This window comes from Theropithecus gelada, chromosome 4, assembly GCF_003255815.1.
Source record: "Theropithecus gelada isolate Dixy chromosome 4, Tgel_1.0, whole genome shotgun sequence".
NCBI lineage: Eukaryota > Metazoa > Chordata > Mammalia > Primates > Cercopithecidae > Theropithecus > Theropithecus gelada.
Window position 1 is genome coordinate 29,548,622 of NC_037671.1, and position 13,898 is coordinate 29,562,519.

The following is a 13,898-nucleotide window of genomic DNA, read 5'->3' on the forward strand; positions in this document are numbered from 1 at the left end:
GTGAGACTACTGTATGAGAAAGAGAAAGTTTAAGGGTCAGTTCAATGGAAAAAATAGTTCTCCGAGCTTTCTTTAGTTTATTCTCATCAAAGAGCTTTCTCTGCAGAAGGAACCTACTGGTTCCTCCTTCCCAGTCCTAGAAACCCTGACCTAGAGTGGCTTAATCCTACTAGCACCTCTCTCTCGCACTCTGGTGCCAAATGACTCCAGGAACTGGGCCATAATGTGGTGGGAATGACCTTACACTGAGCATGTCACACATGCATTGAACAACAGCTGAAAGCAGAGCTTAGAGCTTAGAGCTGGGCCCTGTAAGGTGAGAGGAATCACATCCTGCAGAAGTCTGTCCTGAGAAGCAGGTACACCCATCACAGCAAAGACACAGTTCATACCTGAGTAACAATAATACAAGACAGGACATGGGAACAGCAAAAGATTTAGGTGTCAGAAGAGGCTGAGAACACTTCAGGCAGGAACATTCAGAGTTATTTTTGGAGGAAGTAGTCACGAAGCCTGGGCAGGATTTCAAGGGTCAGAGATGGAGCAAACAATTCAAGTGAAAGGCATGGCGTGGGAAAGGGAGTGCTGGCCACAGGGAGTGCAATGTTGTGATGCAAGGCCACTGTGGAACCATTGCTAGCGTATTAACTGCACAGTTTTGAATTGAATCAGAAGGGAATTGGAGGCCTCCAGACTAAGCATTTAGACACTTGAGGGGAATACTGACAACTGGGCCTCGGGAAGATTATTCTGGAAGATATCTTTACAATTACAAATTGGAGCCTTTGGGAGAGGGATGATGTTGACGGGAGGATGGTATGTGTGCTGGTGTGTGTGTTTGTGTGTGGCTCTTGGACCCAACCTGACCACCTACTATCTAGAAGGTGAAGGACAACTAGAAAGTTTTGGTCAATTCCATCTTCTGCAGCCACCAGAATGCCACTTCCCTGAAGGAAAGGGTTTTTGATCCTCACTCAGGATTCTCAGCACCTCTTATCCAACAGCTTTGGAATGAATGACAAGGCCTTCATAACAGCCACTGCAACTGCTGTCTCCTTTCCTTTGCTACCCCTCCCCCACCAGCCATGCCTGCTTCCCCCAAGCCCTCCCGTGCTCCAGGCCCAACCTCCAAAGCCAGCGACTTGAACAAGGGTCCTCTGGCTTTGGAAAAAGGGTGGCTTATGTTTTCCTCCTCATGTTTCCTCCCCAGCAAAATTGCCCTCTTCATAGAGAGGCCTCTCCTCGCGGACACCAGCAAAGCCACCGACCTCGGTGACAAACCCAAAGGAATCTCCCCAAGGAATCTTAAAGAGAGAGAGAGAGTCTTGCTTTCGAACAAAGAAAAAGGAAATAAAAAGGCCCGATAATCTCGAAAGGTTATTTGCTGTTTGAAATGTTTGATTCCGTTTTTCTACCTAGTAACTGCTGAGAAATAAGGCACAACACCATTGGCTGGTTCACTCACACCCGGCCAATCCTGGACTCTAAACTCTTTAGGGAAATCTTGAGGCTGTGGAAGCCCAGTGGTCCAGATCTCGGTTCCTGCATCTCCAGACATGGCGACCTAGGGGAAGGGGAAGACCAATTTTTTCTCCTCTTTTGGGACGGTTTGTGTCTAGTAGTGCCTGTGCCCCTGGGCAGCTTGGAGAGAAGAGGGGCGACTGGAGAATCGTCATTTGAGAACCAGAGGAGAAAAGAAAACGCAACGTTAATTCTAGAAGGTAGGAAAGGGAAGGAAGGCGCCACAGCTCCGGGGTGGGCACAGTAGGTGTGGGAAGCGGAATCTGCTGTGGACATGAGACGGGGTTCTGGGAGAGGGGAAGCCCACCGGTGGGGGGTCGCGGCCTCGCCTGGCTTTACCTCAGGCTGCCCGGCCTGGGTCTCTGGGAGGGGGAAGTGAAGGGAGGAGGGTGTGATCAAATCCAGCGACAACTGAAGAAACCGGGCTCTGGCCAGAGAAGTGAGCCGAGGAGGGCGGAAAAGGGCCCATTGATCTTTGCATTGATGGCTTACTTCATGGAATGTTTAAGGAATCCCTCTCTCGGGAGATACCTGAGCCTTCGGATGCAGGGGACTCCATGAAGTTGGGGCACTGATGAGACCTACTTGAGTAACGGGAGAGGTTGAGCCCGACCAGCACTGAGGTGCCAAGACTCCTAGGCTGATTCTCCTCTGTAACCGTAGGCCTCCCGTCCCTGCCTGCTCTGGGTGCTCATGGAACCAGCTGCTGCCCTGCACTTCTCCCTGCCAGCCTCCCTCCTCCTCCTCCTCCTCCTCCTTCTCCGACTGTGTGCACTGGTCTCAGGTAGGGATGTGTCCCACTTGCTGCTGTTACCTATCAGAAAGGAACATCAACCCTGTAGTCTGCAAAGGGAAAGAAAGAAAGGATTGTGGAGTTGCTGACTTATCCTTTCATTCTGATCATGTTCACTGAATTTATACCAGCACTGTCCAAAAGAAACACAGCGAGGCACAAAAGGCCAAGTGCATGTACAGTTGCAAATTTTCAAAAAAGAATTAAATTTTACTTTTTATTTTAAAAAGTAAAAAGAAACATGAAATAAATCTGTATACTATGTTTTGTTTCACCCCAAATAATCAAATATGAATATTTAAATAGTTAATACACCATATTACCAATAAGATAGCCAATATTCTGAAATTTTAAATCTTCACAATCCTGTGTATATTTTATACTTAGAGCTCATTTCAGTTGGAACTAGCTAGTGGGTAGGTGCTCTATTGCACAGCTCAAGTTTACACTACACTCAGGCACAGCGCTAGATTGGGGAATGGAGGAAAAACCCCTCAAGGGCACAGGGTGGACAGAGGGTGCTCAGGGCGGGCTCCCCAGGGTTTCCTTCATGAAGCAGAAGCACATTTTATAGTTACTGCTCCCAGGAGTGCTGTTGACACCCACAGCTACTGGTCCCCAGATTTCTCAGCCCAAAGAGACCATATGGCCATGGAAAAAATATGTTTATCCCTGGAGAATCTGCTTCCTTTCTTGCCTTAGAGATGTGATGGCTGGTGTCTTTGTCTGACTCTACCCCTTTGTTGAACAGCCCAGTTTATTGTGGTAGGGCCAACTGATTCCATCCTGGCCACGGTTGGAGAAAACACTACGTTACGCTGCCATCTGTCACCCGAGAAAAATGCTGAGGACATGGAGGTGCGGTGGTTCCGGTCTCAGTTCTTCCCCGCAGTGTTTGTGTATAAGGGTGGGAGAGAGAGGACAGAGGAGCAGATGGAGGAGTACCGAGGAAGAACCACCTTTGTGAGCAAAGACATCAGCAGGGGCATCGTGGCCCTGATCATACACAACATCACAGCCCAGGAGAACGGCACCTACCGCTGTTACTTCCAAGAAGGCAGGTCCTACGATGAGGCCATCCTGCACCTCGTGGTGGCAGGTGCGTTGCTTCATTTTGCTCTGTTGCTTTGGCACAGTGTGACTCTGGGGAAAGTATGTCTCCTAACCTCATGCCCATTGCAGACCAGCAAATTTTTGTCTGGAATCCCCTTTCCACAGGGAGATACCACAGGGACACTCTTCCTGTGGAAACGGAATTCCAGGGAAAAATCCTTCCTACTGCACAAGGGCCGCACGAGTGGGTTTGCCCTGCTAAGGCAATGGCTTCACTTCTTGAGAAGCACACGCAGAATTCAACTGAGGCCATGAGCAGGGGAAAATGGTCAGTCTCGGAAGAGAAGTCTTATGCCTGTCTTAGCATTGAGCTGTGCACTTCTTTTGGTTTTTTTTTTTTCTTTTTGAAACAGAGTCTTGCTCTATTGCACCCTTGCTGGCACGATCTCATCTCACTGCAACCTCTGCCTCCCAGGTTGCACTTCTGAGAATGAGAGGAGACACTGTCAATAATTGTTCCAAGACAACTGGAATCAACAACGATTACCCAGAGAACGGCGACATATCAAATCTTATTTCTTGATAAATATTAACTTTGACTTCTTCTTTACCAAAATGCTGATTGCAGAGAGATTGACTTATTGTAAATAGATGGTTTCGTTAAAGCAAGACAAAATACAGAAGCAAAATTATACATAGTTCCTGCTAACTCCATAGAGAAAGACTACAAAGTTCACTGGGAGGTAATAGGGAAGCCTTCAATATAAAAATGCATTTAAACTGAGATTTCTAGGAGTTTGTTAAAATGAAGTTAAGTGATTAGTTCAATTTGGGGTCAGTGTATTATGCTTTAAAAGGTATATTTGGGCCAGGCGCAGTGGTTCACACCTGTAATAAGAGCACTTTGGGAGGCAGAGGCAGGTGGATTTCTTGAGGCCAGGAGCTCAACACCAGCCTGGCCAACATGGTGCAACCCCATGTCTACTAAAAATACAAAGACATTAGCCAGGCTTTGTGGAGTGTGCCTGTAATCTCAACTTCTTGGGAGCCTAAGGCATGAGAATTGCTTGAACCCAGGAGGCAGAGGTTGCAGGGAGACGAGATCTTACCACATCACTCCAGCCTGGGCGACAGAGTAAGACTCTGTATCAAAAACTAAACAACAACAACAAACAGATACATTTGTGGACTGAAAAAGCCTTTCGGGTGCGGGATAATCTGTGGTGGCATTTCACTCCATCAGACCAGAGGATGTGAGGACTAAGGAATTGGGTCCTTCCCTGGGGGCCTCAAATCATAACAGGTAGGATACCCCATCTTTGCTACACACAAAGGCAACCTTGCATCTGATTAAAACACAATATCATGGAGGGAGGGTTTCTTGACACTGCATCCTCACTGTGTTCATAACAGCACTCCAGGGTTGACCAGTTATGGTTTCTGTGCGGCAGGAATCTGCCATTCTTTGCCTGTAAAACTGACACTGGCCTGGCCTTCCCACTCTGAATTGGGTTGTGTAGGACTGTTTGTTGGTTTGTTTACTGTCTTCTCTTTGTTAGGTTGGTTAGTGGCTGATTTTGCCCTTAAATCTATTTTGTCATGCTTCCTGTATTGAACCTCATGGAATGTTTTGAAGAACTTTGTTTTCCAATTTGCTGAGTTATTTTAATTCTTATTCTACTGAGCCTTTAAATGTACAACTGGTTTTTTCTCTTGATAAAAATTAAAGTGATCCTGGGCCCAGTGCGGTGATTCATGCCTGTAATCCTAGCACTTTGGGAGGCCAAGGTGGGTGGGTCACCTGAGGTCAGGAGCTCGAGACCAGCCTGGCCAACATGGTGAAACCGCTTCTCTACTAAAACTACAAAAATTATCCAGCAATGCTGGCACATGTCTGTAGTCCCAGCTACTTGGGAGGCTGAGGCCAGAGAATCACTTGAACTCCGGTGGCCTAGGTTGCAGTGAGCCAGGATCCTACCATTTCACTGTAGCCTGGGCTACAGAGCAAGACTTTGTCTAAAAAAAAAAAAAAAAAATTAAAGTAAGCCTGGGCAACATGGCAACAATCCAGTCTCTACAAAAAGATACAAAAAAAATAGCTGGGCATAGTGGCACATGCCTATAGTCTCAGCTACTTGGGAGGCTGAGGTTGGAGGATCACCTGAGCCTCAGAAGTTGAGGATGCAGTGAGCTATGATCATGCCTCTGCACTGCAGCCGAGGTGATAGAGTGAGACCGTGTCAAAAAAAATTTTTTTATTATTAAATTGAGCCAACACACCAGACTTACATTATTGGTTTCATTTCTTGTCTTTGGTAAAATTCTTTGGGAGACTTTACAAAGGAATTACTCAGAGAAGTTTAGATGGTCACACATGGCTGAAAGGTCTCCCAGGACCATGCTTTTGCAGCTCTTTCATACCCAGTGTTCACTCTTATGGAAGATTCATTTAAAGATGGATTGTAGTTAGGGTGAGTCTAGTTTCTTAGGATTTTTGGTGATGATCTCTGATATTGAAAAGGTAGTATGGTTATCTTAGTCCCTGGATCATCCAGATCTTTCTAATAAGTTGATGTTCTCAAAGTACTATAAGAAAACCACCCAGCCTGGGCAACATGTTAGCCAAGAATGGTGGAACATGTCTGTAATCCTAGCTAGTTGGGAGACTGAAGTGGAAGGATCTCTTGAGCCCAGGAGTACAAGGCACAGCGAGCTATGATTTTGCCACTGTGCTCCAAGCTGGACAACAGAGCTCAAACCCTGTCTCTAAAAAAGAAAAGCAATACTGCCTAATGGATGGAGCCTCTGGGAGGTAAATAGTGTGAATTAGGATTAGAGTTGGCTTTGCAGGCTAGATCTGTCAAGTCTCCTAAAAACCATCACCTCCTATGGGTGGTAGAGAGCGGTGGTTATGTGAAGTTCTGAACTAGACAGAAGGGTCAGTGTCTTTGGATCAAAAGGTTTCTTAGGATTCTGCCCGCCTGGCAGACTTTTGTCCTCCTCGTTATTATTCTAGAGCTTCTGGAAGCTGAGGTCTACTGAGAAGTCGTCCCAGAAGCAGAAAGTGAAATCCAAAACCTGCCTGTTTGAAGTTGGAGTCGACACACCCACCTTGAAGTGAGAAAATTAGTCTGGCAGGATAAATTGAACAAGCATTTATAGCAGACAGATAGATGCTTGGTGCTGTGATGGGGCCTGTACGTGGACCACAAAGAAAAGGGTGCAATGGGATCCTTTCCTCTTAGAGAGCTCACAGTTTATGTGGCCCGTTGGTCTCCTGGTGTTCTCTAACATCAACGTTCTTTCCTCCTTACCCTCATTCTTTTTTTCCTCCTTCCTATTTCTTGCTTTCTACCTCCCTCTTTTTCACTTCTACTTTCTAGATTCACAGAAGAGATGCAATAGGCACAGAACAGATGCAAAAGGCACTGACTTTTGTCTGGACTCTGGTATCTCTCCACAGGACTGGGCTCTAAGCCCCTCATTGAAATGAGGGGCCACGAGGACGGGGGCATCCGGCTGGAGTGCATATCTAGAGGGTGGTACCCAAAGCCCCTCACAGTATGGAGAGACCCCTATGGTAGGGTTGTGCCTGCCCTGAAGGAGGTTTCCACCCCTGCCGCAGACGGCCTTTTCATGGTCACCACAGCTGTGATCATCAGAGATAAGTCGATGAGGAACATGTCCTGCTCTATCAAAGACACCTTGCTCGGCCAGAAGAAAGAAAGTGTCATTTTTATTCCAGGTTAGTTCTCTGCCCTCTGAGACTCGTCGGGTGCGTGGGGATCCTTAGCACACAGATGGAGCCCAGAGCAGGGTTGGGGGCTATAAGTACTATAAGAAAACCACCCAGCCTGGGCAACATGTTAGCCAAGAATGGTGGAACATGCCTGTAATCCTAGCTAGTTGGGAGACTGAAGTGGAAGGATCTCTTGAGCCTTCCTTATTCTACTAAGGTGGAATGGTCCTGGGCCCTGAGGACATGGAGGCTGCAGCTGAGCTGAGGCCTCTCTGCTTCTCAAAAGGAGAATCAAAGAGTCCCAAAACTCAGGATTAGGAGCCTCTTCTCTGAGAGTGAACCTGGTTTGTTGTTGTTATTGCTGTTGTTGTATTTCCCCTGATAAGGTCCTCACGCTGTGGCAACTTTTTTTTTTTTTAAGACCAGTTCTCGCTCTGTCACACAGGCTAGCATGCAGTGGGACAATCTTGGGTCACTGCAACCTCTGCCTCCCAGGTTCAAGCAATTCTCATACCTCAGCCTCCTGAAGGCTAGGAGTATAGGCACGCGCCACCACACCTGACTAATTTTTGTATTTTTAGTAGTGATGGGGATTTCACCTTGTTGACCAGGCTGGTCTCGAACTCCTGACCTCAAGTGATCCACCCTCCTCAGCCTTCCAAAGTGCTGAGATTACAGGTGTGAGCCACCATACCCGGCCAGCAATTTTTAGACATTGAAAACAACCATAACACATGGAGGGTGGTGTGGATAGGTGACTCTCTACACTTGGTGTTCCTGTATGCTGCAGCCATCCCTTCCTGCGCAGGGGATTTTCCACGGGATAGAGCTGCAGAAATTCCCTATTGACACACACTCATAATTCATTCAACAGATGGTCAAGAAGCATATCATATGTTTAGACACTGTTCTAGAAACCAAGGGTAAATCATTAAACAAATTACATCAAGAACTTTTCCCTCAGAAAGTGATTAAATAATTAGTTGACCATATATTCTATCAGATGGTGATGAACATCTATAGGAAACATTAAGCAAGGAAGGAATAAAGAGGCAGTGTGAGACATTGCAATTCTTAACAGAATGGTCAGGGAAGACTTCGCTGTAGAGATGGGAATTGACCCATCCCGTCTGATGGTAAGGAATCATCAGATGCTTAAGGACTGAGCAACCAGCTACAGGAAAAGCTTATGCAGAGGACCTGGGAAAGGAACATCTCTGGCAGTTTCCAGGACCCCCAGAAGGCGATGCTGGTGTGGCTGAAATGGAGTGAGTGCAGGAAGTGAGAGGAGATGAATTCACAGAGACAATGAAAACACATTATACATGGCATTGTAAGCCACAGTCTTTGGTTTTTAGGACGAGTGACGTGGAAAGCATTGGAATGTTTTGAGCTAAGAATTAACATAATCACACTTGGGCTGGTCTGTTGAGAATAGACTGTAGAAGGTGAGGGCAGAATAAGAAGGAGGGCACTGCAGTGTTCCAGGCGTGAGTGATGGTAGCTTGAGGCAGGATGGTGGCTGTGCTGACTCAGCATGACGGGTTAACTTTATTCACCCTGGCCCTTCCCATGGTGACTGGTTTGCTACCTCTGGGCCTTGGCCCTGGAAGCCACTGAGGTGTCAGCCAGGTCTGAGCCAGCATCACTTTCTCCATCTGAGTTTTCTGAGGGAGAAAGCAACAGAGCAGGTGGCTGAGGAGCCCTTCAGCTGTGCTCCTAAGGGCACTCTTACCCCAGATGTTCTGTTTCAAACTAAGTGGACATTTCTGGCTGCCTTTTCAGAATCCTTTATGCCCAGCATGTCTCCCTGTGTGGTGGCCCTGCCTATCATTGTGGTTTTTCTGATGATAATCATTGCCGTATGCATCTACTGGATCAACAGACTCCAAAAGGAAAAAAAGATTCTGTCAGGGGAAAAAGAGTTTGAACTGGAAACAAGAGAAATTGCTGTAAAGGAACTGGAGAAGGAACGTGTGCAAAGAGAGAAAGAACTTCAAGTACAAGGTAAAAGAGGCTGAGTATGGTGGCTAATGGCTTGAATCCCAGCACTCTAAGAGGCTGAGGCAGGCAGATCACCTGAACCCTGGATTTCGAGACCAGCCTGGGCAATAAAGTGAGACCCCATTTAATTCAAAAAAAAAAAATGTAGAAGAGCAGGAGGACAGATCAGCACCATAGAAAAGACACAACTCTCCCAGGTACCAGCATATAGAAGAGAGAGGAAATGCACAGCAGCAGCAAGGACTTGGAACTCTGACGTCCTTGGAATGAATCTCTCAGAGCTTTTGTTCTTTCACTCTGCCCACCTTGCATCCATTCATCTGGCTACATGAAGTACTAAATGGTTGAGCAAAAGCAAGTATAACAATGTACCGGCACTACCCACCACCTGATCACATATCATTTCTGGTTTCTGACATGAGGCAAGGGAGATGTTGCTGTTCATAGAAAGGATGGTTCCTGCATTGTTTACTATAAACCCAACTTCTTTTAGTTCTTCTGTCGAAGACATGATTTTCTTTCTGTTTGTTTTTCAGAACAACTTCAAGAAGAATTGCGTAAGTGTAGCCTTTCCTGAGCTACTCCATATACAATTTGAGTTCTGCTCAGTTAGCAACATCTCATGACATTCACCTCTGTCTGTCCCTTGCAGGATGGAGAAGAACAGTCTTACATGCTGGTGAGTGCCTCTGATGTTCCCTTAGATCTCAGCTTTCTCCTGCTAGCCAGCTAACAGGACTCCTTAGAGGAGATGAGCAAGGGGACCAGGGCTAGGCAGGGACAGCAGGGAGCTGGGGTCAGTTCATCAACAGTGTCCCAGCAATGATGCATCATGGCTCTTCCGTCAGGGAATCCCGGCACCTCTCAATCCACCCTATGGTTTACATCCCAGGATCCTTTCTCTTTTGGAATAATTTAATGCGTGATTACCAGAGGTGTCCGATATATAGTAGCCTTCCTAAGAGTTACGTTTCAGTAGTTGTTGCTCTTTGATCCTGGATAAATTTGAAAATAGACAGTGCTGTCTTAGCAGCTTACATCCTGGGGATAGTATAGACTGTGCCAAGTTGAAGACCCATGTGGGGAAGAGGCCAGGAGGGTTCTTAGTAAGCCTGACCTAAGGGTGTACCAATACGTGGCCAGAAATGCCTTTCTGCTCCTAGGAGAACACTGATACTTTGTGTACAGACTGCCGGGGGAGGGGGTTCGGGTGAGTGGGAGAGCACAGAACCCAATTGCCCACTCCTAGTGAGCACTTTTCATCTTGTGATTCATCCCCTCTGCTCGTAAGCACCACAGAATCCAAACTTTACCAGATACTATGGCACACGGACCTTTCCTCTTTAAGTGAATTTCAGAATTGCCACTGTCAATGTGGAACAAAATAGCAAATTGTCACAGCCAGACCTATTAACTTGGGGAATGGAGGAAATCATTTTAACACAATAGAAAGGTAGACTGAATAAGTAAGATTAAATACAGATGGGAAAGGCCTGCAGCATGCCCAGTGTCCAGAGCACTTCTTATAACTACAGAAGTGATACCTGAAGACATCAGACCCACACTGTTGAAGCAAAACTGGATGGGAATTGTTCCTCCCCACATTTGCCTACAGATCTCTCAGGAAGCAGTTTTTCTTTTGGGGACATTTATTCTCCTTTATTTTTTGAAAGGTGCCCTTGTCAGTCATTTAAGTCAGTTGTGATATGGTAAAAAGAAACACACAGGACCAATGAAGAGACCCTTTACCCTCCGGGATAGTGTGAAGGGAAACACTCACCTTATCTGATCCACTGAGGAGAGGAGGAGCAGGACGTAAAGGCTCTGTGCTGGTTTGAGCCAAGTTGGAAAGTTTCTAACTAAAGAAAATCCAGAGATCATAGGTCTTTGTTTTGGTTTCTTTTTTTTTTTTTTCTTTCGAGATGATATCTCGCTCTGTCACCCAGGCTGGAGTGCCGAGGCACAATCTGGACTCACTGCCACCTCTGCCTCCCGGGTTCAAGCAATTCTCGTGCCTCAGCCTCCTGAGTAGCTGGGATTACAGGCGTGCACCACCATGCCTGGCTAATTTTTGTATTTTTAGTAGAGATGGGGTTTCACCATGTTGTCCAGGCTGGTCCCAAACTCCTGACCTCAGGTGATCCACCTGCCTCGGCCTCCCAAAGTTCTGGGATTACAGGTGTGAGTCACCGTGCCCAGCCAGAGATCCTGTGTCTCGAATAGAAAAGGGAACACATCTTAGAATTCTGAGAGAATGATTAATTTTGCCTCATTTGCTAAACTGTCTGGATTTCTTAGAGCTCCAATTCTTCTCAAACTGAGGGAACTGCTGGAGAGATAGAAGGGAATCCTGGGGTTGAATTTTCAGTAATTCTCAGTGTGTGAGCTGCCTAGGATCAGAGAGCCTTCATGGAAGTGGCCACTAGATGGGGATCCCCCACAGACATCTGAGACCTCTCTGGGAATAAGGAACCACACAATCCCCAGGGTTTCTGAGACCCCAGGCCTAAACCTGAGACTTCCTCTGCAGTCGATGTGGTGCTGGATCCAGACACCGCTCATCCTGATCTCTTGCTGTCAGAGGACCGGAGAAGTGTGCGAAGGTGCCCCCTCAGGCACCTAGGGGAGAGCGTGCCTGACAACCCAGAGAGATTCGACAGTGAGCCTTGTGTCCTGGGCCGGGAGAGCTTTGCTTCAGGAAAACATTACTGGGAGGTGGAGGTGGAAAACGTGATTGAGTGGACTGTGGGGGTCTGCAGAGACAGTGTTCAGAGGAAAGGGGAGGTCCTGCTGCTTCCTCAGAATGGCTTCTGGACCTTGGACATGCATAAAGGGCAATACCGGGCCCTGTCCTCACCTAAGAGGATTCTCCCTTTGAAGGAGTCCCTTTGCCGTGTGGGTGTCTTCCTGGACTATGAAGCAGGAGATGTCTCCTTCTACAACATGAGGGACAGATCGCACATCTACACATGTCCCCGTTCAGCCTTTTCTGTGCCTGTGAGGCCCTTCTTCAGGATAGGGTCTGATGACAGCCCCATCTTCATCTGTCCCGCACTCATAGGAGCCAGTGGGGTCACAGTGCCTGAAGAGGGCCTGACACTTCACAGAGTGGGGACCAGTCAGAGCCTGTAGAATCAATTCCCTGGTCTCACAGCCATGCAGATAAGCCCTGGTCATCTCAGCAGCCACTGCACAATGTTGTTGGTGGAAGACACGCCCTCCTCCCCTCTGGTCATATAAGAGAACAGCTTCCAGCTGCCTCTTTCACACCCACTCCAGCCCTCAGCCCCAGTTTTCTCCTCCTCACTAGGCTGTGGCTTTAGTAGTTCCTTTGCTTGTAACTATGGGACAGGATCCAGGCATAGGGAACTAGTTGTGTCATAGCTCCCAGCCAAGAAAAAAGTGTGAGAAGTTGATGGGCAGCAAACCTGCTGTTTAACATCAGGGTGACCACACTGAGTCCAGTATGCCAGTTGGCACCAGATGATATGGACTTGGAATGAGGCCAACAGGGTTCATCAGGATGTGAGAGGAGAGAGGAATCCACAGGACCACCAGAGAGGAGAGGGAACCAGATCTGCAGGTCAGAGATAGAGGAAGTGGAACCAGAGAGCTGGGAGGGACCAAGGTTGTAAGGGTGGCTAAGTCCCACCATAACATCCAAGGGAACCTGGGAAATGATGGCTCATTTCCACCCAACCCCAGGATTTCCAGAGCACACAGCCACAGGCCTGGACCTGGGACGAAGATGAATGAAGAACATGGACGCATGTGGATGTGGTTTGGCTCAGGTGTCTCTGCAGTTGGCAAGGAGTCAGTACTCAGTCCCTGAGTGTGGTTTAAGTTTGAGGTCCTGGCTGAGCCGAGGAGTAATGGACCAGATCTACCTCAGCATTCAGGTTCAATGGGGACACCAGTGGCTTCAAACTTCCTGGTCTCATGATGTCTTTAGACACCTTACAAATGATGGAGGATTCCAAAGAGTTTTTGTTTATTTGAGTTAATATTTGTTGGTATTTAAGGCATTGGAGAATGAAACTAAGAAATGTTGTAATTTATTACCTTTACAACAGTTATTTATATTACATACATTTACAACATTTATTAATTTATATTAAAGTAGCATGAATAAGCCAACTCTAGGTTAATATAAGTAGAATGTTTGTGAAAAAATAAGTATGGTATCCAAAGCAAAATAAATTTTATTTAGAAGTGTGGCATTGATTAACTTTTTCCAAATCTAATGTGTGCTTAAAAGAATATGACTGGATTCTCATATCTGCCTTTATACTTACTCTGTGGAGATATCATAGACTATATAGGCTCAAAAAAACTTTATCCTAGTGACAGAATGAGATTAAAAACCACAAACTGTGTTTTATTATTAATATGAAAATAAGATTATTAACCTTGCAGGCCCCTTAAAACAGTTTTAGCCAACTAAGTGAGACCTTGTCTCTACCAAAAACAAAAAAAAAAAATTAGGTGTGGTAGCGCACACCTGTAGTCCCTGCTTCAGGAGACTAAAATGGAGGATTGCTTGAGCCAAGAGTTGGAGTTTGCAGTGAGCTGTGAGCCTGCCATTGCACTCCAGCCTCAGTAACAGAGGGAGACTCTGTCTCAAAAAAAAACAAAAAACACGTCAGGCACGGTGGCTCACGCCTGTAATCCCAGCACTTTGGGAAGCCGAGGCGGGTGGATCACCTGAGGTCAGGAGTTCAAGACCAGCCTGGTCAACATGGCAAAACCCCGTCTCACTAAAAATACAAAAATTAGCCAGGCATGGTG

The 13,898-nt window shown here is 46.7% G+C and overlaps 1 protein-coding gene across 3 annotated transcripts; it reads left to right on the forward strand.

The window, feature by feature from the left end:
• Window positions 1–1,479: 1,479 nt before the first annotated feature.
• Window positions 1,480–13,332, forward strand: LOC112623085 (butyrophilin subfamily 2 member A1). 3 transcript variants are annotated; one of them, XM_025383286.1, is made up of 8 exons: window positions 1,480–1,721; window positions 2,185–2,305; window positions 3,066–3,413; window positions 6,831–7,112; window positions 8,892–9,113; window positions 9,647–9,667; window positions 9,763–9,789; window positions 11,409–13,332. In XM_025383286.1, the coding sequence occupies exons 2-8, from the start codon at window positions 2,215–2,217 to the stop codon at window positions 11,429–11,431; spliced, it is 1,014 nt and encodes a 337-aa protein (XP_025239071.1). In that variant the 5' UTR covers window positions 1,480–1,721; window positions 2,185–2,214; the 3' UTR covers window positions 11,432–13,332. The 3 variants fall into 3 exon arrangements, with proteins under 3 accessions (XP_025239071.1, XP_025239069.1, XP_025239070.1); XM_025383284.1 differs by having other exon boundaries at window positions 11,641–13,332; XM_025383285.1 differs by lacking the exon at window positions 2,185–2,305 and having other exon boundaries at window positions 1,486–1,721; window positions 11,641–13,332.
• The last annotated feature ends 566 nt before the right edge of the window (window positions 13,333–13,898 follow it).